The 23,127-nt window shown below is 37.4% G+C and overlaps 1 protein-coding gene across 4 annotated transcripts in view; it reads right to left on the reverse strand.

Moving 5' to 3' along the window:
* Window positions 1-23,127, reverse strand: part of STIM2 (stromal interaction molecule 2) — a 150,533-nt gene that overhangs the window by 87,065 nt on the left and 40,341 nt on the right. For all 4 annotated transcript variants that reach the window (XM_053217481.1, XM_027052538.2, XM_027052464.2 and 1 more), the window contains exon 2: window positions 1,449-1,579. In XM_053217481.1, the coding sequence (XP_053073456.1) occupies window positions 1,449-1,496 (48 nt within the window). In that variant the 5' untranslated portion in view covers window positions 1,497-1,579. The remainder of the gene's footprint in view (window positions 1-1,448; window positions 1,580-23,127) is intronic.

Raw genomic sequence — 23,127 nt, forward strand, 5'->3', positions numbered from 1 at the left:
CAGTCATACTGGATTAGGGGCCCACACAAGTCCAGTATATCCTTAGCCTAACTAAGTACATCTGAAATGACTCTACTTACAAATAAGGTCACATTCTGAGGAACCAGAAGTTAGGAATTCAAAATATGTCCTTTTTTGGGGGGGTGCGGGGGACACATTTCAACCCATAATTTGGGCCTTTACAACAAAAAGTCTGCCAACCCTGACTTAGAAGAATTAGAACTGAGGAGAAGTAGGTATAGAGGTGCCACTGAACAGTGAGGGATTTCAAAGAGGAGAGCTGAGATTTTGTTTCAGACAAACTAACTTGAAAGCAGAAGTAAGAACACTCAAAAGATGTCAGACAGAAAGCAATATACGCCGGTCAGGAAGGTGGCCTGGCTTAGAGATAGGGGAGTCCAGTAGAGCCTAAAAAAGGATGTGCATCTGCAGGACAAATGTTTTATACGGCAGATCAAGAATTAATCTGAAGAGAATGTTACTATTAGATAACAATGGGATTAGAGAATGTCACTGTTACGTAACATTAGACGATAATGTAATTTAGTATCCTATGAACCAAAAGAGAAGCAACTCAACCATGACAAACATAACAAAGGAAGAGGCCTGAAAATGACCAGGGGATTTGGCTAGAATAAGACTACAGCCAAGTGAAGAAAACAACTTCCATGGAGAAACTAAGAGGGACACTGGAGGTACGCTGGGGGGGAAGATGAGAATGCTTAAGAAATGAAACATGATTTACACACACAGCAGGTACAGCAGACCATTACACTGGTGACCCCCAATAAACCACAACTCCCGGCATTCATGTCCTTGTATAATCCTCTCCTACACAGACTATGAGCTTAGCCAAATCACTTGCTTTAAGCCAATTTGATATTAACAGGCACTGGCAAGCAGGGGCATGATAAGCACTTTCACATGGGAACTTGGCTATCTCCGATCACTGCCCCCTGGAAGCCAGCTGCCATGCTGTAAGGAAGCCTGAGCTAGATTCTGAACGATGAGAGACCACATGGAGACAGACTGTGAAGACTAAGAGGTCATCATTCCAGCCCCGGCAGAGTCCCCAACTGAACGCAACCACCAGTGACCTCAACCCATACCTAAGGGAACAACGAAAACACCCAGCTGAGCACAATCAACCCAGAGAATCAGGAAAAATGATAACTGTTGTCACCTGAAGCCACCAAGTTTTGTGGTGGTTTGTAAAGCAGCAACAGATAACTGATACCGTCAAAACAGATTTATGCTTGAGAAATGCAAGAACGTGAGGATTCTTATTGAACTGGGACGACTTCTATAGGCGTGGGGAGAAAAGAACAAAGGAAAACCATATAAATTAAAATGCAAAGAGAAAAACTGAAGATGTTAAAGATGGAGCTGAGTCACCTGAGGAACAACGGGAAAATTTAAGAGAACACCAAGCAAAGTTTTCCACCTACTTCATCACTTTCGTCTACTTCAATGCCACCATCTTTGTCATCATCCATTTGTTTATGGATTGTCTGAAGAGCTTCCAGGCTGAATCGATCATCTTCTGTGAAACATGGCGGACTCAGTGACAGGCAGGGATCTGCAACAGAACAAAGGGCAGTTATGACTTGCCATGCCAAAACACAGGCTACAGGCATACAAGTGACAAGAAAAACAACATCAAATATCAGACTAAGTCAAACCAACAGATTTTAAAAAGTCCAGCAAAGTCATCGAAAGTATAATACAGGAACACAACAGACTAAAAATAAGTAACTGAATTTAATGGCTACTAGGCAACTACAACCAGGAGTAACTCCAGTCCTGACTTGAGGTTGTCTAACTGCTTCCACATCTTTAGCCATTTTCTTCTTATCCAACCTACTATATTTGCTAATTATTTCCCCCCCAAAACAGAGCTCCTTTCTTAAAAAAAAAGAACCTAAAAAGCACAGAATACAAGGGGCTATTTTCGAATAATCCACTTCAATTAAAATGTGAATCCTAGGAAAATATCAGAGAATACAAGAAAAGGATATATATAGGATAGGCACACGATACTTAGAAACTTTTTTTTTCACTTTTCTATTTAAGAATCAAAGAGTTCATGGCTCAGGTCATGATCTCGCAGTTTGTGGGTTCCAGCCCCAGTCCGGGCTCTGTGCTGACAGCTCAGAGCCGGGAGCCTGCTTCAGAGTCTGTGTCTCCCCTCTCTCAGCCCCTCCCCCACGCATGCTCTGTCTCTCAAAAATAAATAAGACGTTAAAAATTTTTTTTCAAATAAATAAACATTAAAAACAGTTTTTTTAAATAAAGTAGTTACTAGCATAATAGAAGGGTTAGCCACAGTTTGGTTTTCTCAACAACAGCTAAAAATCTAGTTTATCATTCTGGCCCTGTTACAAATTAACAGTCTGATTTTGGACAAATCACTTGTCCTTGTGTCTTAGTTACCACACCTCTAAAATAAAGTAGTCTAGATGCTTACTAAATCTACTGTAGCTATAATGGCCTGAGAAATGATCTAATTCTGTACTTAGGAAAAAACACTGCACAAAGCCAGTACTGGAAATCAATTAATAAATTTTTTTGGTAAAAGAATAACGCAAACCTATATTACCTACATGTTCCAGTTATAACTCATTTTGGTGAGTTAACATTTTTAATAGTTTTAATTCAAAAGCTAATTTTAATTTAGTCTTGGAAGATAAAGAAACAGAAAAGGAAACTGTAAAAAGGGAAAATGCAATGATAAACGTTGTGACATATGTGTGTATATGTATTTAAAACTCTGATCAAAATTTGCTAAAATCTAAGAACTTACAGGAACAATGGTCAGTTATGACCCCTAATTCATGAAACAACCAGAGCCCTAATACGCCTACAAATTCAAACTCATTTGTACTTATTTTGACTGGCTATGAAGCAAAAGCTCCCAGATACCATAACACAGAGAATAAAGAAGATCTGAATACAATGTGTTATTGCGTCCATAATAAACATACGCAGTTACTGCAAATAGTATAGAAGGGTTGGCATCACTTACTGACTAAACAGGCTTTGTGGTCAACCCTGTCAAACTCTAAAAGGAGTGAATAATGAGGGCTCTGAAAACCATATAAAGCTTTAAAAGAAAATTAGGAGAAACATATGATCTGAAAAAATTTCACATAAAAATAAAATTGATTTTTTTTTTTTTTTATCTAATAAACCTTATCTTTCAAGGTCTGTTGCAGGATGTAACTTCTCCAGGAAGTCTTTCATAAATATCTATACTATCTTCCAGCGATTACTTCCTTCTCTGAACACCATTCCAACCATTCAACAAATATCTCTTAAGCATCTACCATATGTCAGGCATTGGAAACACCCTAGTGAAAAGAGAGATAAAAATTCCTCGTGAGGGGGCCTGGGTGGTGGGGGGCCTGCTTAAGATTCTCTCACTCCCCCTCCCTCTGGCCCTCCCCAGTGCACACTCACACTCTCTCACTTTCTCTGTAAAAAAAAAAAAAAGAATTCCTCATGAAACTACAGCATAGTGGAGGAGATGAGCATAACAAGATAAAGAAGTAAAAGGTAGAGCATGCTAGCAACTAGCAGTGGGTAAGTACTGAGGAGAAAAATAAAGAGCAGATATGAAATGCCAAGGGATTTGGAACCTGATTATATTTTATTCTCATATCATTCAACCTAAGTCCTCGTTAATGTTGTACTTTATTAATCTCTAACTGCTTACACGGATCCTTTTGTCTATACAATTGAGCTTATGACCAAGGCAGGAAAACGTCTTCTGTTTCTCACATTCATAATACCCAGGGCTTAGTTTAGCAATTTTGTGTCTCTGATAAATTGTTACTTCATACACTAACTAAATCACAAACTTCTAGGCTTTTATGCTGTGCAAACCAGTGACAGGCATGAGGAAACAGTCTAGTGATAAAGGAGGCATGTGGACCACAACAATATTTTAAGTTAGGGACCACTGAAAACACTACGTGTAGAGTGCTATGAGAGCCATGGAGGAAGAGCACCAATCCAGACCGGGAGAGAAAAGTCAGATGTTTTCTAGAGGTAACCCTGGGGGTTTTATATGACCTATAATTGATGACCTTGGGAAGGAGAGAAAAGCATGCGTGGAAAAAGAAACATCATACGTTCAGTGTCATGAGAAAAATGTTGAACGTTCAGAGAAATGCCACTGGTTAATATGTCTGGAGTACGGAGAATATATGGAAAGAAGAAAAGAGATCAGTAAGAAATTAGAAGGAAGGGGCCAGATCTCTAAGACTAAGGGTGGTTTTCCCCACACTAAGGAATTTGGATTTTCATCCTGAACATTATGAGAAGCCCATACAGGACTTTCAAGGAGAAGCCGAACACAATCAGATGCATTATAGAAAGATCGTTCTGGTGATAGTGGAAAATGGACTGGAGGCAAGACTGGGAGGCACAGCGGTCAGGAAGTGCTACCGTAATCCTAGCAGCACGCAGCACCTCAGGCCTCCAAAGAATGGAGGAGGTAAATGACGAAGACTGCGCTAGGATTTGGCGTTTTGCCAAGTTAGAACTGCAGAAGGAAAGGAAAGACAGGAGTTGGGGATAAGGCAAGGGTGATCCATTTCCCCACATAAAATTGTATTTCCTTTTGGTACGGTGACTTAAGGACTAGAAATCTGACTTAGAACAGTTGTGAATTCTGAGCCCCATTACCTGTTCTAAAGTCCTTTCCATTTCTTTCTCAACTGTATCCCTTCTAGGTCAATTCAGCACAAGTGATCATTTTAACCCAAATTGGCTGACCTAAATTTCTTTTTCAAATATACAAACTGTTACAAAAGATCTGTGCATATAATAAATCAGGGAGAATGGTTTCAAAGACAGCTGCTGAAACGCCAAAATGGCTCTCCTTTGCCTCACTGACCTCGCCTTAGCTACCCCCAAATGCACCAGCACATTCCTGTATTCCACAGCCAGAAACATGTTTCTCAGATACCTAAACAGAATTCAGTTGTTCACCGAGACATGATATGGAGTGCCTGGAAGGTGCCAGCCTAGTGCTTGGTGCCGGACACCCGTGTGACAACTAGGACAGATTTCCTCTGCTCCGTGCCCCCACTTCGTATTAAATGCAATATGGTGTCATAAACCTTTCTAGCACTATACAGTGAGCAGTCCTTTCTTTTCTCTGGATCAAGAACAGCAATTTCTGCTGAAGGAAAAGAAATCAGCCGAAAGAAAATAAAACTTAACCGAAGTCAGCAACCAACCAACACCACTGTTAAAATTCCAACTTGTTTTCCTCTACTCAAAGCCAAACAAATCCTCAGTATGATTTCTGCAGAAACAAAGTCTAATGACGTAAAATGATTTCACCTAAGAAACATCTACTACATTCCAGAAACCAATACTGCTTTATATGCATAATCTCTACAACCCTGTGGGGGACACATATTATCTCCATTTTCAGATGAGGAAATGGCACTCATGAGTATCTTGCTCAAGATCACATCCCTAGAAGTGGCAGAGCTAGGATTCAAATGAAGTCTTCAAGACTCCAATCCATGTTCCAGCATCAATATAATGAATGTAAATGGGTCACAGTGTCACCAACATCAGAGAATAAATTATTGCTACCACAAATATTACCAGGACCCAAGGAGCTAAGAACACCAAGAAGCATAAATGTGTCCCACAGAAGGGACACTACTGCATGATGTTGATAATCTAGAATACATACCTATACTTCCTACATTACCTTTCCTTTTAATAATGTCTTCAAGCCACACTCCCCTTGAACAAACCTTGATAGTAAGTTTATTATTACCACAGTGACTGATACATTTGTTGAACGATTTACTTATACGTAAGTATTACAAGGCAAATAAATGAATTTCTGAATACTCTTTATCTAGAAAATGTATAGATGTCAGACACTAGGTTAGAAGCCCGGTATACAAAAAGTAGAGCAAGTAAACAAAGTTCAATATGGCAAGTACAATGGCAGACGTGTAGTAAATATATAATGGTGGCAAAACTAAAGGAGTAGTTCTGTCTACATGAATAGCAAGAAAAAACTCAAGGAGAAGTGATATTTACATTTATTCCTAAAAGACGAGCAAATGTTCTCTAGGAAGACACATATAGGCAAGAACATAATGTGCTAATAGCTATTACACTAACAACATAATGATAACAATAACTACTAATTACAGAATGCCTATCATATACAACTATATGTAAATTGCCTATTATACATTTCAGTTTGCCTAGAAAGTAAGCACTACTGTTCTGATTTTTTTCAGTTTATTTTATTTTGACAGAGAGAGAGAGAGAGAGAGAGAGAGAGAGAGAGAGAGAGAGAGAGAGAGAACAAGCAGGGGAGGGGCAGAGCAAGACAGACAGAATCTCAAGCAGGCTCCCTGCAGTCAGCACAGAGCCCCATGCAGGGCTCAATCCTACAAACCATGAGATACTGACCTGAGCAGAGATCAAGAATCAGAGGCTTAACTGCTTAACTGACTGAGCCACCCAGGCACCCCTATTGTTCCCATTTAATTGGAAAACTATGAGAAAAGACTGACAATATCAGTGAGGGACAGATTATGAAGGGATTATTCTAAAGTGAAAAGAAAAGAAAATAATATTAATACATTACTCACTGAAAGCTCCCACTTAGTTCCTTGGCCTGCAGGGTTTTCTTCCAAATCCACGCAGGCTCAGGTAACTGCCTTCATTCCAACTCAACTGTTTCTCCTCAAAGGCCATCTTATTTCCCTCTCCAAAACAGCCTTGGCCTTTAGGCTCTCTCTGCTTGCCCTATTATTCTTCATAGCACTTTACTGCAGGGCACTACAGTATCTATTTATGTATTTGCTTACTGCCCAACTCCCCCACTGTAATGTCAACATGAGATTACAGGCTTTTGTTGTGATCGCTGCTCTTTCCGGAGTGCCTAGAACAGTGCCTGCTCACAGCAAGTGCTCAAAAAATATCTGTGTACTGAATCACTAGCCTAATTGGTTTTTCAATATAAATGTTTGGAAGAGAACAACTTTTCTAGAAATTACATGGCAGGTAAGAATACTATGATGTAGAAAATGATGACAAAACTCCTTACCTCTTTATAACAATGTTAAATCTACCTAAGTTAGTAGAAATTTATTAACCTTACTCTTCCAGTTAAAACCATTCAATGGCTCCCTAGAACCTAAAGTATAAAGTTTATTTGTTCATCGCCAAATATTACTGTTTAAATATTTATTAAACAAAACACAGAACAAATTATGCAAAAAAAATTGAGGAGAATTTTAAAATATTAAAGATGGTCTTCTCTAAGGCTTTTATACTCTTGGCAGTTAAGATAAAACTACATGGGGTAAAAGACTAAGCCAGTTTTACTTTCTATATATTATTACTAATATATATATATATATAAAATACGTAGGTTATTACTATATATTACTACACCTAATAAATACTGATGTCTGACTTTTACATGCAAGCAATCACATTTTTAGTGGCATTAGGAAAGAAAAATTAGATTTTATTTATTTAATGTTCATTCATTTTTGAGAGAGAGACAGAGTGCAAGCAGGGGAGGGGCAGAGAGAGGGAGACACAGAATCTGAAACAGGCTCCAGGCTCTGAGCTGTCAGCACAGAGCCCAACGTGGGGCTTGAACTCACGAACCGTGAGATCATGACCTGAGCTGATGTCGGATGCTTAACTGACTGAGCCACCCAGGAGGCTCAGAGAAAGTGGATTTTAATACGTGGGGTCAGAAAAAAGAAAAGAAAAAAAAAAAAAAACTCAAACAGAAAATAAGATGGGCTCTGGAACTCACAAGGAGCAGTCTGGCTAACAGACTGGTTCTCAACCGAGAGTGCCACTCAGTGCCCTGCCCTCCCCCCTCCCGCTCACCTCTCTCCACTCTGCTGGTACAGTCATCCAGTGGAGGGGTGGAGGCTAAGGATGTTAAACAACGAGAATGCACAGGCCAGTCCCACACACCACAGAACAGCAGAGTCCCCAGCTATGCCAACAGTCTCGCCAGAGAGGAAGAAAACACTGGCAGCAGCAGGATATGAATCTGGAACAATAACCTGGAGCTATCAGTCAGTGAAGGACAATGAATCTCTCTGAAAGAGGCATCTAAAGAAGTCACTGATGATTTTTAAGTAGGACTGTGACACAAGCACTGTAACAGAGAAATTACAATTTATATTTTGTGTAATGCTTTCAAGTTCAAAATAGGCTTTCCCATACAGTCAGTTTTATTTTAATCTAGAGAAGAAACTATCGCTTTAGTTTACGTGCTTTCACCAACTCGTGTCTGTTCTAATAGTCCAGGCAGGAAGTAACAAAACACAAGCCACAATCATGGCAGTGAAGACAGAAAGAAAAGGTTATACTGAAGTGACAACTGAAGGTACTCAAGAAAGAAGACAAATATGATTGACATTTCAGGCCTAAAAGTCTAGGTTAAAAAAAAAAAAGGCTGAGCCAGACCAAACAACATAGAGTTACAAAATGTGTTAAATGGGTTTCCATTCACCCTTCAATATTTAAGAGGAATAAATATTCACTCCACATTCTATATTCCACCATCCCATTCAACGGATATATACAGGGAATACAGTTCAGAAACCTAAGAAAACAAGAGCTTAAGAAATAACTGAAGCTGGGACACCTGGGTGGCTCAGTCGGTTAAGCAGCTGACTTCAGCCATGATCTTGCTGTTCCCAAGGTCACACCCCGTGTCGGGCTCTGTGCTGACAGATCAGAGCCTAGAGCCTGTTTCAGATTCTGTGTCTCCCTCTCTCCCTCTGCCCCTCTCCCACTCATGCTCTGTCTCACTCTCTCAAAAATAAACATTTTAAAAATCAAAAAAAATAATAATAGCAATAACTGAAGCTGGGACACCTGGGTGACTCAGTCGGTTGAGTATGCAACTCTTGATTTCAGCTCAGGTCATGATCTCAGGGTTCATGAGTTCAAGCTCCAAGTCAGGTCAGAGCCTGCTTCTTTTCCTCTCTCCCTCTCTCTGCCCCTTCTCCGCTTGTGGATGCTTGCACGCACAAGCGCGCGCTCGCTCTCTCTCTCTCTCTCTCTCTCTCCTTCTCTCAAAAAAATAAATAAAACAAGAAAAAATTTTTAAAAAAGAACTAAAACTGAGAAAGTAAATCCAGTCTTTAGAGCTAGTTTCCCGCCCATAATACCCTTAAGGTCAGCAAATTTCACACAGAAAAACCAAGAAGGGGAGCCGGCCGGCTCTTAATCACAAACCAATGACTGTAGCCCTTTAACAATGTGCAACATCATATACCGCCAAGACTTGGCTTACCATATGGGCAACTATTTACGAGTCTCATGATTAGGCTTTTCTTAATTAACGCCACTGAGAGAAATTCTTTAAATAAATATTGACTGTATTTAGCACCTCCATTAATAGTTCAAGCATTTACCAAATCAAATATTACAATCCAAATATTTTGAGAATAAATGTTCTCTAAAGTCTTCAGAGATAATTCTTTGGTGTCATTTTTCAATAAACCAAAGATATGATTCAAACTCAAAAGTAAGTAATGTCTTCTCTGATATCCTGTTTAGGGCAGAGTCTGTCTTATGCCCCTTATATGCCCAGTGTCTAACATACTGTATGCTTACCTAGCATACAGTAAGATTAATGGATGTTTCTCAAAAAATCTGATAATGATAATAAAGGCCACTGTATACTTTTTTAGGGAGAAATTAGTTTCAACCCATTATCTATTATATTTTCTGGCATATAGTAGGTATTTAAAATATGTTCATATTTATTAAAAACAGATTACACGCCAGAACAACAAATGAGAAAGAAAAAGTTGCAACTGGTATACACAGTGCTATACCCAGATGCTCTAAAACTGCAGGTGGAAGGCTCTAGAATCTCTCATATTTACTCAATTAAAGTTCATCAGTTAAAGGAAACAAACCCTACCAATAGAGGGCTGAGAAACCACTGCAGAGGTACCTAATTATGCCCTACGTGTCACACTGAACAGAAAATAAAGGGCCTTTCTTTACTTTAAATCCCTCCTGACTGACGACTGCCTCTTGGAGTTCTGAATCTCTTTAATCACTGACTTTGTATAGAAAGTACCTATTAATTAGTCTCTACTCTTATAAAAAGAAAGAAGTTTCCCCTGGTTGTTAGGCTAAAAATTTCCCTTAAAAAAACTGTCCAGTTCAACTAAACCTTCCAAATGTTTTAAGTAGACCATCTGATAAAAACTCAGTTACTGAGATCCCTTCCTGCTTTCCAGGAACATTTTTCAATTTACCATCTTCTGATTATTTGACTTCCACTTATTCCCCCACCCATAAAATGCATCTTGTCCTTGCCACCTCAAACAGTTCCTGCTAATCTTCTCAAAACAGCCTCTCTAAAGATAGGAGACAGAAGATAATGCCTCTGCCTTGAAACTATCTTAATATGAAACTCATTTACCACCACATCCCTCATCCAAAAAAAATCTACATTTATATTCATGGTAACCAATACATTCCTTCAATGTATTTAAATAAACGAGAAAGAGTATTTATGCAGCTGTATTTATCTCTGTATTCACTGACAGTTGTATATTTCCATTGTGTTTTATATTTAAGTTCCTAGAAAGCAGTAATATATGTTTATAACATTGCTGCATCTGTCATATGTGGGAAAATAATGTTGACTAGGTGCAAAAAAAAATAAAAGTACACAGGTACACTGATTTATTTACTCCTGGTTTCCCAGGATACTATAAACACTAACATTTCAATTAGCAACGTTACATGTACAGAATAGAGCAATAACTATGCTTATATTTATTTTGGGTTGTTTTGGAGGGAAGAATGTGGTAACTCAAAGTGACAACCAGAACACTGTGAATGTACTTAATGACACTGAATCATGTACTTAAAATGGTTTAAATGGTAAATTTTATATTATGTGTGTTTTACCACAATAAAGAAGAAAAAAAGCTGCAACCAAACGCAAGCTATAGAGAACACAGGTCATTAATGCCATCCTACCTGTATCAACACTCGGGAAATGAGAAGAGACTGTTGTTACTGCCTGGTACTGACCTGAGAGCATGACACCATCTCACTTCTCCCACAGTGCAAGACCTTAACAACAATCTCGAAAAATAAAATTAGCATCCCAATTTTACAGAAAGGAAGGTTGAGGAGTCTGTAAAAGGAAAAGAAGAACTTTTAATTCATTCTCATCCTGCCACTTACTGTATAACCTCAGGAAAGTTATTTAACTTCTCTGCCTTAACTTCCTCATCTGTAGAATGGGAATAAGAGATAGCAACTTGGCAAAGCTGATGTTAGAATTAAATGAGACGTCTGCAGATAAAGCACCTAACACAGAGGGTGGCACGTATTTGGAACTCAGTAGATACTACTACGATCATCCAGAAAGATGAAGGAATTAGCTAATAAATGGCACAGGAGGAACTCAACACTAAGTCTCCTGCAACCTAAGTCTAGTCTTTCTAGGATATTACTATTACCTTAACAGATACCAAAAACAGCATTTTTCTAAATTAGGCTTAACTCTAAATATCTTTTGGTTGACTCCAAAACCAAATATACCCTAAAACACAAGGAGAGAAAATAAAGAGGGAATAGAGCATTTTGGGGGTAACTTACACGCCAGGTGCTTTACCTGGTTATCTAATTCAACTTCTCTCAACAGCCCTGCTATACTGGGATGAACCTCGCTTCTTCTTTTCATGATGAATAAACCAAATCCTCATTTGCATGATGAATAAACCAAATTCTCATTTGCAAACCAATATGCCCAAGATCAAAGAATTGGTTAACTATTTTGTTGAAATTCAAAAGAACTTTATTTTTCCTCATCTCCCACAATCCGTTAAAAAAAAAAAAAAACGACTTCCTATTTTTAAAAATACCCAAAAAGAATATTCTGAAAGCAAATTACAAAACAGGAATTCTAAAAGCAGATTCATTAAGAGCATTACTTACTACAAGTATATAATCTCCAAAGATTATTATATTGAAAATGGAAAACACTCATTTAAGTATAAGTTTTTGCTATGTACTTATAGGATTAATTTGTTCAAACAATTATTTTAGAAAGCTCTTACTGTTTCTAAGTGAAAACAAATGTACATTTCCAACTGGGAAGCAGAATCCAATGCCCTACCAATTTAGTTTCAGCAACAAAAATGGGTAAATCCCCATCCATGTACTGTTCCACAGTAATGGAAGAAAGATTTACAAAGTTATCCTTCATTCAATGAAAGAGTGAGAGGCATATGTGCACTTATCATGGTAGTCGCAGGAGAGAAATGAAGCCACAGCCAGAGGCTTGATGTTCAGGATGTTTGTAAATCAAACATTTCTAAGTTGGGAACTGCCTATATACATACAGCATAGAAAGAAACAACCAGCCAACCCTTTATCTTATGGAGAAACAGACACTGGTTTTGTTTTGTTTGGGAAGGAGAAGTTTCATAAAACCATCCACACATTAAAGGTTTGCAAATTCAGATTCCAACACACAGGGCTCCTAAGTAATAATGTATAGTTACACAACTATACATTATAAATCCTTCTTGGTAATTAAAACATCACAGCAGAAAATATTAGAAAGGTGTCTCTGAATTAAAATATATATATATATCTTCCCAGAATTTTTTAAGCCTCTTTTTTCCCTGAGGTTTTCTTAATTTTTATTTGCTACTAAATATTGAGCATATACCAGATTCTGCTGTAATTTCTTTTAGCAGATTCTGCTGTAATTTCTTTTAGCACATTAGTTCTAATTTTTACATTAATAATGAAACACAGGGGCGCCTGGGTGGCTCAGTTGGTTGAGCAACTGACTTCGGCTCAGGTCATGATCTCACAGTTTGTGAGTTTGAGCCCCGCGTCAGGCTCTGCGCTGACAGCTCAGAGCCTGGAGCCTGCTTCAGATTCTGGGTCTCCCCCCTCTCTGCCCCTTCCCTGCTCATGCTCTGTGTCTCTCTGTCTCTCAATAATAAAACGTTAAAAAAATTTTTTTTTAAATAATGAAACATAATTATTACTATCTATATTTTTACAGTAAGCAAACGGAGATTGAGACAGGTCACCAAGAGACAGTCTGCATTTTAAATTTATATTCATCTGGTTCAGCTGATTCACTGTTTTCCTGCAACACATATCCATTTAGAGTTGGGGGTAATATTCATGAGAACCCTTGGTTCTATATGGATGAACGACGGAGATTAAGCATGTCAGTGCAAAGAATCCCTAAAACAGTTGAGTATATGATAACATCTTAAGTATGAACTAGCAAAGAAAGCAGAACTGGTATCTAAAAAGCCCTGGAGAGATATATCGACATCTGTATCATCTAATCTACACCTGTATCTAACTCAGGAATAATTCAGTCAAAAAGGCCAACATCAAGGGATGTCAATTTTATCAGAAAAAAATGTTTTTATTTGTGTTTGTCAATGTCTGTTTCCTTTGTTCCTTCATGTCAGATGTCCATGCTCCATACTTTTCATTTCACTCACTGCTTATGTATACCCTAAGAATTTCACTGATCGTTTTCTAATGCTCAGATATTCATGGACAAAACAGCCTCTTAAAGACATCCAAAGCTAAAAAAAAAAAAAAAAAAAAGACATCCAAAAGCAGCAGTGAGAAACTAGAGATATAAGCATTTGTTAGGAGCCTATAAAGGGCCTCCTGCAAAAAGCAGAATCAGGCAAAAGCATCTGTTTATTAGTTTATGAGAGAACCGACGCCTAATTCTAAAGATCATCAATTAATTTCAGTCTCCAATAGAGTCTTTTCTATCTATCCTTCTCACATGATTTTTTGTACCATATAATTCCAGCATCTGTTTTTGCTTTGAAATATGTAAGTAGAAGGGAGTGAGTTCAGAGTTACAGAGACGTTACTGAAGATCCCTCATATGTAGGCAACACTGTTCATAACCAGTATGGCAGACATAAACAGTTCCCAGGGAACCTCTTTTCTCTGTGTTTACTTTGGCTCTTCAGTAGTAATGATGTGCTGTCACCAACAAATAAACTTTTAGGTGTTCTCTCTAAACACAGATTTTATTGAAGATAATACTGAAAGTAATTAAATTATTTAATCAATATATCAAAATATATGCACACAAATACTGACCTTCCTATTCAGAGAATTGTCCTTTAGTAAAGTATATACACTTTCTCCAACAACTCTGCCACTGTCCAAAACTCAGGGCGCACATGACTCAACTAAAAGAATTACCCCCAAGAATGTTTTCTGCATATTCTTAAAAATAGTATAATTTGTGAGGTACCTGGGTGGCTCAGTTGGTTAAGCATCAGACTTCGGCTCAGGCCATGATCTTGTGGTCTGTGGGTTTGCGACCCGTATCGGGCTCTGTGCTGACAGTTCAGAGCCTGGAGCCTGCTTCAGATTCTGTGTCTCCTTCTCTCCCTCTGCCCCTCCCTAGCTCATTCACACGTTCTCTCTCTCTCTCTCAAAAATAATAAGTAAATGTTTAAAAAATAGTATAATTTCTTCCACTTAGGGTAGATTTACATTTTGGAAACTGCTCAGGCTATCAACTTGAAAAATACCATTTCTGCTCCAAACAAGATATCTGGTGCCAGTAAAGATTTTCTCATGCAGTCCACAAACTGTAAAATAAATTTCAATTTATTAACCCTGAAACTTACTTTTATATTTTTTAGGATATTAATACCTTAAGTTATTTTAAATAAGTGACCTAAAAATTAACGGCATGATAATGTAAGTTCCCAGAAGAAGAGTATTAAAGATGTAAAACTGGCCTAAATAAATATAGTCAACATAGCCAGATACTTAGCAATTCAATACAAAGATAATATAAATTTTCATCTAAGACATAGTAATTCCTTTTATTTCATAAATTTTCCAAACTTTCATTTCTCAATTTGAACTAAAACTAATATAAATAGTTGATTTAATTATGTGTCTTGTTCACATTCCCATCACCTAGAACACCACGTGGAACATAGCAAGCACTCAAAGGTTTACTGAATGAGTGAATCAATATGGAAACTGAATGAGTGGTCATGGATTAAGCTGATTTACATTTATATTTGCCTAGCTTAATTACATTAGAAAATTTTCTTTTTATACACAACAGTCAAATCAACAAAATACAGCCAAACCACTGAATGTGATAAAGTACCAAGCACTTCAGCTGACAACAATTCAGATCTTGAAACTGCTCAGGACCAAAAACTCTAAGGTCATTCCTTGATTACAACCCTCACACACATAATATCCAACCACAGAAAATCTGTTGGTTCTACCTTTAAAACATTATCCAGACTCTGCCCCATTCAAAGTCACCATCATCTCTTGCAGAGACTACTGTCCTTCACCCTTTAATGTCTTTTCTCTCCTTCTTTCATAGCTAAATCTATGATCACTTACTATAATCACTCTCCTGAAAACACACTCAAGTTCATGACTCATCTCTCCTTTCATGACACTTGGTTAACAAAGCCATAGCCCTGGTAAAAACCTAGTTCTCCACTTACTCTGTATCTACACCCGTACATCTAAACATGGCTGGTCATGATGCCTTAAATCTATAACCACGACCTCCACTGCACCCTTAACTCAGTTCACACTTCTATTTCACACCTTCTTGATCCTCACCTGTGATGTCTCTACTCCCTATTCTCATTCACAAAAGAAAATACTTCACCAAAAGAAAAAAAAAATTACATGAAGCACTCAGAAGAGAACTTCCATGAACTCGCATAGTGCAATGAACTACCTCCCAATGTCTACAACTCAAACTGAGTCTCCAGCCTGTAGTCACCGATGAATTATCCAAGTTTCTATATAATGCCAATCCCTACATTCATGAACCAAATTTCGTCCCATTTGGCCCTTCAAGAGCACTACACTACTTCAGAAATTCACACACTTAACATTTTGCTTTCAATGAATCACTGCCATCCATCAGAATATAAACAAACATTGGTTTTCTTCCTCCTTTAAAAAAAAATAAAAGCGGGGGGGGGGGGGACATTCTCAACTCCACTGCATTACTACCCCATTTCTTTGCTTCCCTTTGTAGAAAATCTCCTTGAAAACATTACTAACTTAGTATCTCCAATTTCTCTCCTCCCTGTCTTAAGATACACTCCAATCAGGCTTCAGCTCTCACGATTCCACCAAAACTACCCTGGTCAAAATCACAAGTAATTTCTACCTTACTAAATCCAATGGTTAATTCACATGTCCCTGTTACTTGGCCTATCTGTAATCATCTGCACATTCTCTCCTTTATTCAGTTTCCAGGACAACCTAATATTTTTGTTCTCTTCCTCACTTGCTGCTGGTTCTCAGTTTCCTCTTCCATGGGGTATGAGGAAACTGTGGAGGATGTTGGTTATGTTCATACCTTGACTGCGGTGATGGTTTTATGCATATATACATATGTTAACAATTACCAAATTGTACACTTTAAATAGGAACCATTTATTATATGCCAATTATACCTTTAAAAAATGTTTAAAAAATAAAACTGTCAGCCTTTACATACCATTCATAGTCTCCATGACAGCTCAGAGATCATGAAAATAAGATAATTGTCTTTTTTTTTAATGTTTATTTACTTGAGAGAGAGAGAGAGGGAGAGAGAGAGAAAGAGCACACACACGCATGTGCACACAAGCGGGGGAGGGGCAGAGAGAGGGAGACACAGAATCCGAAGCAGGCTCCAAGCCTTGAGCTGTTAGCACAAAGCCCCAATGTGGGTCGCGAACTCAGACTGCGAGATCATGACCTGAGCCAAAGTCAACAGACTGAGCCACCCAGGCGCCCCAATAATTAGTTGTTTTTAAACCCTAGAAGGAAATATCCTGGCCACTGAGAACAATTAGCTCCTTTCTCATCCTACTATTCTCTTTCAATAACTTGAATCTATCATTTTTGATCAATTATTTTCCTAACAAAAGAGAGAATCCAATGGGCAGTGAAGAGTTTGACTTTGTATAGTCATCTATTATCATTACAGGATCAGAAACAACTTGCTGCCTTGTTTTCTCTCCAAACAAAACATTCCAAAATGCCTTTCATTATTCTTAGCACTCTCTACAAGCCTCAGTGAAATTTGGCCTTCAAAATTATGAACATAGTTGACAGAGATCTGTGCCAAATTCTTATTTACTATCAGTTAGATGTCCTATCTTCTATCTTTTCAAAATTTTATATCCCTCCCTCAATTAACATCTACCTATATCTTTTTAATAAATGCTAAAAGTAATTAAGTAAATAAATAAAATGGTACTTGAAGCATATGAAGAAATAAATTCAGTATTTTATTAAATTTTAATAAATACTAATTAAAGGTAAGTAAAAATGTAAGGTAAAGTAAAAATGTAAGGTAAAAAAAGGTAAGTAAAAAAATAAGTAAAATGGTACTTGAAGCATATTAAGAAATAAATCCACTAAAATATTTTACAAAAATCAAACACCTATGTTTTGGGGGGAGGGGCATATGTGTGTAAAAGTATTAAGCTAGCAAGACTTCAAGAAAATTAAATGTTCAAGGAGCCTCTACAGTTATATCACAACTCCAAGCATTTAGCAGAACTTATTAGAGCTAAGAACTTATTAGAGCTCCATTCATGGAGACATGGGTGGGACAGTGTCAGATTTGTGTTGTGTACAGAATACGCCTGCATGTAGCTGCAAAATGTAGATTAAATGACAGCAGACTGGAGGCAGGGAAGCAAGTAATTTTATCTCAAGCAATGAGGTCTAAACTAAGGCTATACTAATGAGGTGATATGGAAAGAGGCAGACTGCAAAAATATTACAAAGTAAATTTTACTAATACCTAGAACTCTCCACTCTTTCCACCATGGTATATAGCCCCCATTAAGTAGAGATGTCATCAACACAAAAAGGTCTTATTCATTTTCAAACATGAAGGTAACTACAATTTTCTTTTGTATTTTGTAATTTTAGAGAAGATACATCTATACAAAGTCAATTTCTGAATGACTAAATACTAAAAACTAAACTCATATCATTACAAGCTCTTTTATTTATTTATTTGGCCTCATTAACAACAGGAAGACTGTTCTTACAGATAATCCAAGAAAACTCCACCTACCACAGGACAGACTGGACACTGCAACGGCTCTCTTCCACCTCAGGATATAGGAAGAAAAACATGAGGCAGGGTGGCATCAAATAGGTAGAAATTGGCCAATGAGGACATGTTGTCAAAAAGACTGACAATCGTTGCATTCTTTCTGCCTACAGAACTCGATCAGACATTTCTAAGAAATGATTTTGAATGATCTAGAATGCAATGAAAGAAGCCATTCATAAAATGGTGATCATTTTAAGTAATACCAGCTTTGCTTCCTGAAATGATGTCACTGGGTAGATCCTATACTGAAAAATCTTACTTATATTACCATAATCCAGGCATAAATTTAGATTCCATCTAAAGAAACCATTTTGTCACTAAAAGATGTGATCTCTATCCTAAATGCAGCTGTACTTGTAAGGAGAGCAAAGTTCTTTAAGATCACCACTGGGTCAGTCTTCTAAATACAGACTTTTTGCTCTGTTTTTGACAGGGAAAAGAAATGAGTGAGAGCTACATCTGTAAATATGAAGCTAATCAAATCACCCCTCCTGCTGAAATCCTTCAGGACCTCAAGGTCCTCCACAGGATAAAGCCCAGTCTTCACAGCATGAAATCAAGGCATAATCTGATCTCTGAAGAATCCACTTCACCAGGATTCATCCTCTCTGTAAAGCCTTCTGGATCTTCCTAACAGATAATCCCAATTCTCCACTCTTAACAGCATTTTATGCATAACTATTTTAATAGCAAGTAACTCTACCTATCAACCAGCGTTATCCCTAAATAATCACACAACCACCAACTCTCTAGTCAGACCTGAGCTCACATCTCAGTTCCACTATTTATTAACTACGTAATCTTTAGCAAACCTCTCAACGCTTTTGGTCCTTGGCTTCCAGGACTGCAAAACTAGCATAAAACATCACCCTCATGAATTCCTATGATGAGCAATGAAAAAATATAAATAATAATTCGCAGTTCTAGAAAACCTATACAACTGTAGTGAAGCTAACATCCGCTAAACCTAAAAAGAAACTAACGTATAAAGGAACTAAACCTCCTGTGTGTCAGGTTGAAGTTCTACCTTTGTGATGAGGATATATGTAATGAGTTTTACTTAAAGAAAATGTCTTGTTTTTCAGGGGAAAAAAGTCACAAGCCTATAACAACTGAACATTAAATTTGACCTTCAAAGACAGATACCATAGGTTTTCACTCTTATGTGGATCCTGAGAAACGTAACAGAAACCATGGGGGAGGGGAAGAAAAAAAAAAAAAGGAGGTTAGAGTGGGAGAGAGCCAAAGCATAAGAGACTCTTAAAAACTGAGAACTGAGGGTTGATGGGGGGTGGGAGGTAGGGGAGGGTGGGTGATGGGTATTGAGGAGGACACCTTTTAGGATGAGCACTGGGTGTTGTATGGAAACCAATTTGACAATAAAGTTCATATATTGAAAAAATAAGAAATAAAAATAAATAAATAAATAAAAATTTGACCTTCAACTTTAAGACAACAAAATTATAATTTGATATAAATGCATAATGAATCTCACAGAAATTACTATTTGAACTAAAAGAACACAGCCTCAGTTCCCAGAAACTTTTTATTCATAGTAACTATTGACAAATCTAGAATCTGACGGTATTAGCTCAAAAAAAAAAAAAAAAGTGATCAAAATGACTTAAGTAAAATTTTTAAGAACTCATTTAAAATAGGAGACACATACTTTCTATAATGATGTCTGGGATTTTAAAAGTGCCTCAGCAAACCTGGGCTCCTCCCTTTAATACGTCCCTAGTGTCGCCCCATTTCACCAAAACAGACTCTCTGGGAGAGGAAGGGTAATAAGGGAAGGAAAAGAAGAGGAAATTCTTAAATGAGAGCAGACAGCAGAAATGGAGGTAAGGGGCACCAAGTGAATGCTGCACCTTATGGAGGAAAAGGAGAAGGGGGAGCAGGGCTGGAGGGAAGGAGGGCCCTGTGGCCGGCATCTCTAACAGGCTGCCACGGGGAGAAGGAGGGAGGAAAGAAGTCCCCTCCTGCAAATACTATGTAACATATTGAATCTTCAAAGCTCAAATAATAAGAAACCTTCTCATTATTAGTATCAACTTAAGGATTTAAAGGAAATAATTTTTTTGAGCCTGTATTTGGAGACACTAAGGAATCAAGTAGACAAGTTAGATTTTAAGGAGGCACCTTTTGCAAAACACAATTAGTTTGAAAGTTTTCATGTTAAATATAAGGCACGGTCTTACTAAAATTACACTGAAGCAATGGTTTTTAAAGTAAAATTTCAATGGAATTTCAAGTACAGAGTTATGTGGCAACCACACAGGGCCTCACTTCTTACTGTATTAGATGAATTTTAATCCCTGAAAAGTATAACAAGGCTCTCTTTGTCTAAATTCTGGGGGGGAAATAACAATCACTACTTTGACAGCACTTTTAATTACGGGTAACTTAAGAAACTAAAGTCTTAAAATTCCTTTTTCTCCCTAATGTCACATGCACTTTTCTACCCAACCTCTTAGGAATAATACACTCAATTATGTACCTAGAGAAGTCAAAGTTTCTCTCAAGTACCTAGTATTTAATTTGCAGGAAGGCAAAAGAGAAAAAGCTCAGCGATTTGAGAAACAGGAAGCCTGGGCTGCGCATTCAGCTCTCCACATAAACTTGCAGCTTCTACTTCCAATAAAATGGAGAGACTTAAATCTCAAAGGTTCTTTCAACTCTCTTTCTTTGAACACTTCACCTATATTCACTATCTTTAAAACCTTTCACTTATACAGTTTATGGTTTATAAGGCACTTCTCAGTATATCCTCTGAAAACTACGTGAAGTGGCTATTCTTTTTATCAATGAGGGATGTGAGGCCCAGAAAGTAATCGACAGACTCAAGACTGTAACTGGCAGAGCCAGCAGAACTTAGATATCTGGCTGAAAGTTCTCTAAAGAGTCCTTAAAGATTCGTTATTCAGAAATCTTACAAACTTCAGAAGCTTAAAACACAAGAAATATAGTAGATAACCTACTTTTTAAAATGTAGTAATATTCAAAAATAAGTATAATTTACAAATAGAAAGTATACAGGCTATACCGCAAAAACTGGAGACATAACCACTTAAAACAGTCAGTAAAAAATATTAATAAACAACTGAATTTTTCACTTGTAACTACTAGCTTCTTACCACAGGAAGATTCTACTTTCCCCTCGTATCTTCAAAGAACTAAAAATTAAACCACCTGGGAATCTTCTCCACAAAGAAAGTTCCAAGCCCCAATGGTTTTATGAATAGGTTCTAGAAATAATTAAGAAAAATGAATTCCATTCTTAAAACAGACTCTTACAGAGAACAGAAAGAAGAAACTTCTCCTAAACTTGTTTTATTTGGTACGTTAGTACCAAAACCAAGAAAACAGTACTGGAAAATGAGAATTATAAAGCCAGCCTCACTTGTGAACATAAATGTAAAAATCAGAAAATATTAGCAAATTAAATTCCATAACCTACAAAAAGGATAATAATACATCCATTCCAGGAATGGAAACCCATTTAACATTAGAAAATCCATTAATGTAATTCGCATTAACAGATTAAAAGTCGAAAACTCAAATGATCATGGGAAAGATGCAGAAAAGCATTCCATAAAATTGGACATTAATGCATGATAAAATGTGTAGGGATATATGGAAATATCCTTAATCTGATAAAGAACCTATAACAAACTACAATCTTAATAGAGAGATATTGAAGCATTGCCTCTAAGGTAAAGAACAAGAGAAGGGTTGCATTATCCCACTTCTATTAAAACAGTACTGGAGTGCTATATACTACTACAGTAAGGAAAGAAAAAGAAATGAAAGTTATAAAGACTTGAAAAGCAGAATAAAAAAACTGCCATCTGCAGACGATAAAATCTGAAAATAAATTTAAATAAACGAATTTAGCAAGGTTGCTGGATTAAAAAACTCAATGTACAAAAATCAATTGTATGTCTAAACACCTACAAACAAAAAGTGAAATTTTAAAGAATATGTCATTGAAAAGCACCAAATACCTTTTTAAAAAATCCACAAATTCAGGGGCGCCTGGGTGGCGCAGTCAGTTAAGCGTCCGACTTCAGCCAGGTCACGATCTCGCAGTCCGGGAGTTCGAGCCCCGCATCAGGCTCTGGGCTGATGGCTCAGAGCCTGGAGCCTGTTTCCGATTCTGTGTCTCCCTCTCTCTCTGCCCCTCCCCTGTTCATGCTCTGTCTCTCTCTGTCCCAAAAATAAATAAACGTTGAAAAAAAAAAAATCCACAAATTCAAACTGATACCCAAAGAAAATGATGAAGAAAAAAAAAAAACAAAAAACATTTCATTGGTGTCTTCCATAGACTGCTTGGGCACCAAGTCACTACTCTAAGAACTGATAAATAAAGTTATCAGTTATCAGTGGGGGGGGGGGGGGGGGGTGATGCTGAACTGAGCATTTTTCCTGCTTTTCCTGTATGAATACATTTCATGAAAACCAAAAAGTTAATAAATTTTCTTGAAAATCCAGCAAAGAAATAAAGAAAAGTCCAGCAAATAAATGCAAAAACAACTAAATTGGGAAATCACTATTCTACAACCCCAAATAAAGTATTGGATCTAGGCAACAAACATCAATGGAAGCCATAACCATTAGGCAAAAGATGAATGGAAAATTGTTAAATGTAAGGACAGGACTGACAATACCTGAACCAACTGATCTCACTTTGTAGCATGAAAAGTAGAACAATCAAACATTATGGTCCTTACACAATGCAACAGGGAATACACAGTATCCCTGTGAAGATTCGTTTCTAAAAATCAGAATCCTAATCTAAACTACTAAATCTTCCTATGAGTTTAGGGGATTAGAACAAATGATAAAAAGAGAAAGGAATCAGTCAAATCCAAATTACTCTAGCAGATGACCCAATTCCTCCAACAAATCAACTGCCTGAGGAACAAAAAGGG

This window comes from Acinonyx jubatus, chromosome B1 (assembly GCF_027475565.1).
Source record: "Acinonyx jubatus isolate Ajub_Pintada_27869175 chromosome B1, VMU_Ajub_asm_v1.0, whole genome shotgun sequence".
NCBI lineage: Eukaryota > Metazoa > Chordata > Mammalia > Carnivora > Felidae > Acinonyx > Acinonyx jubatus.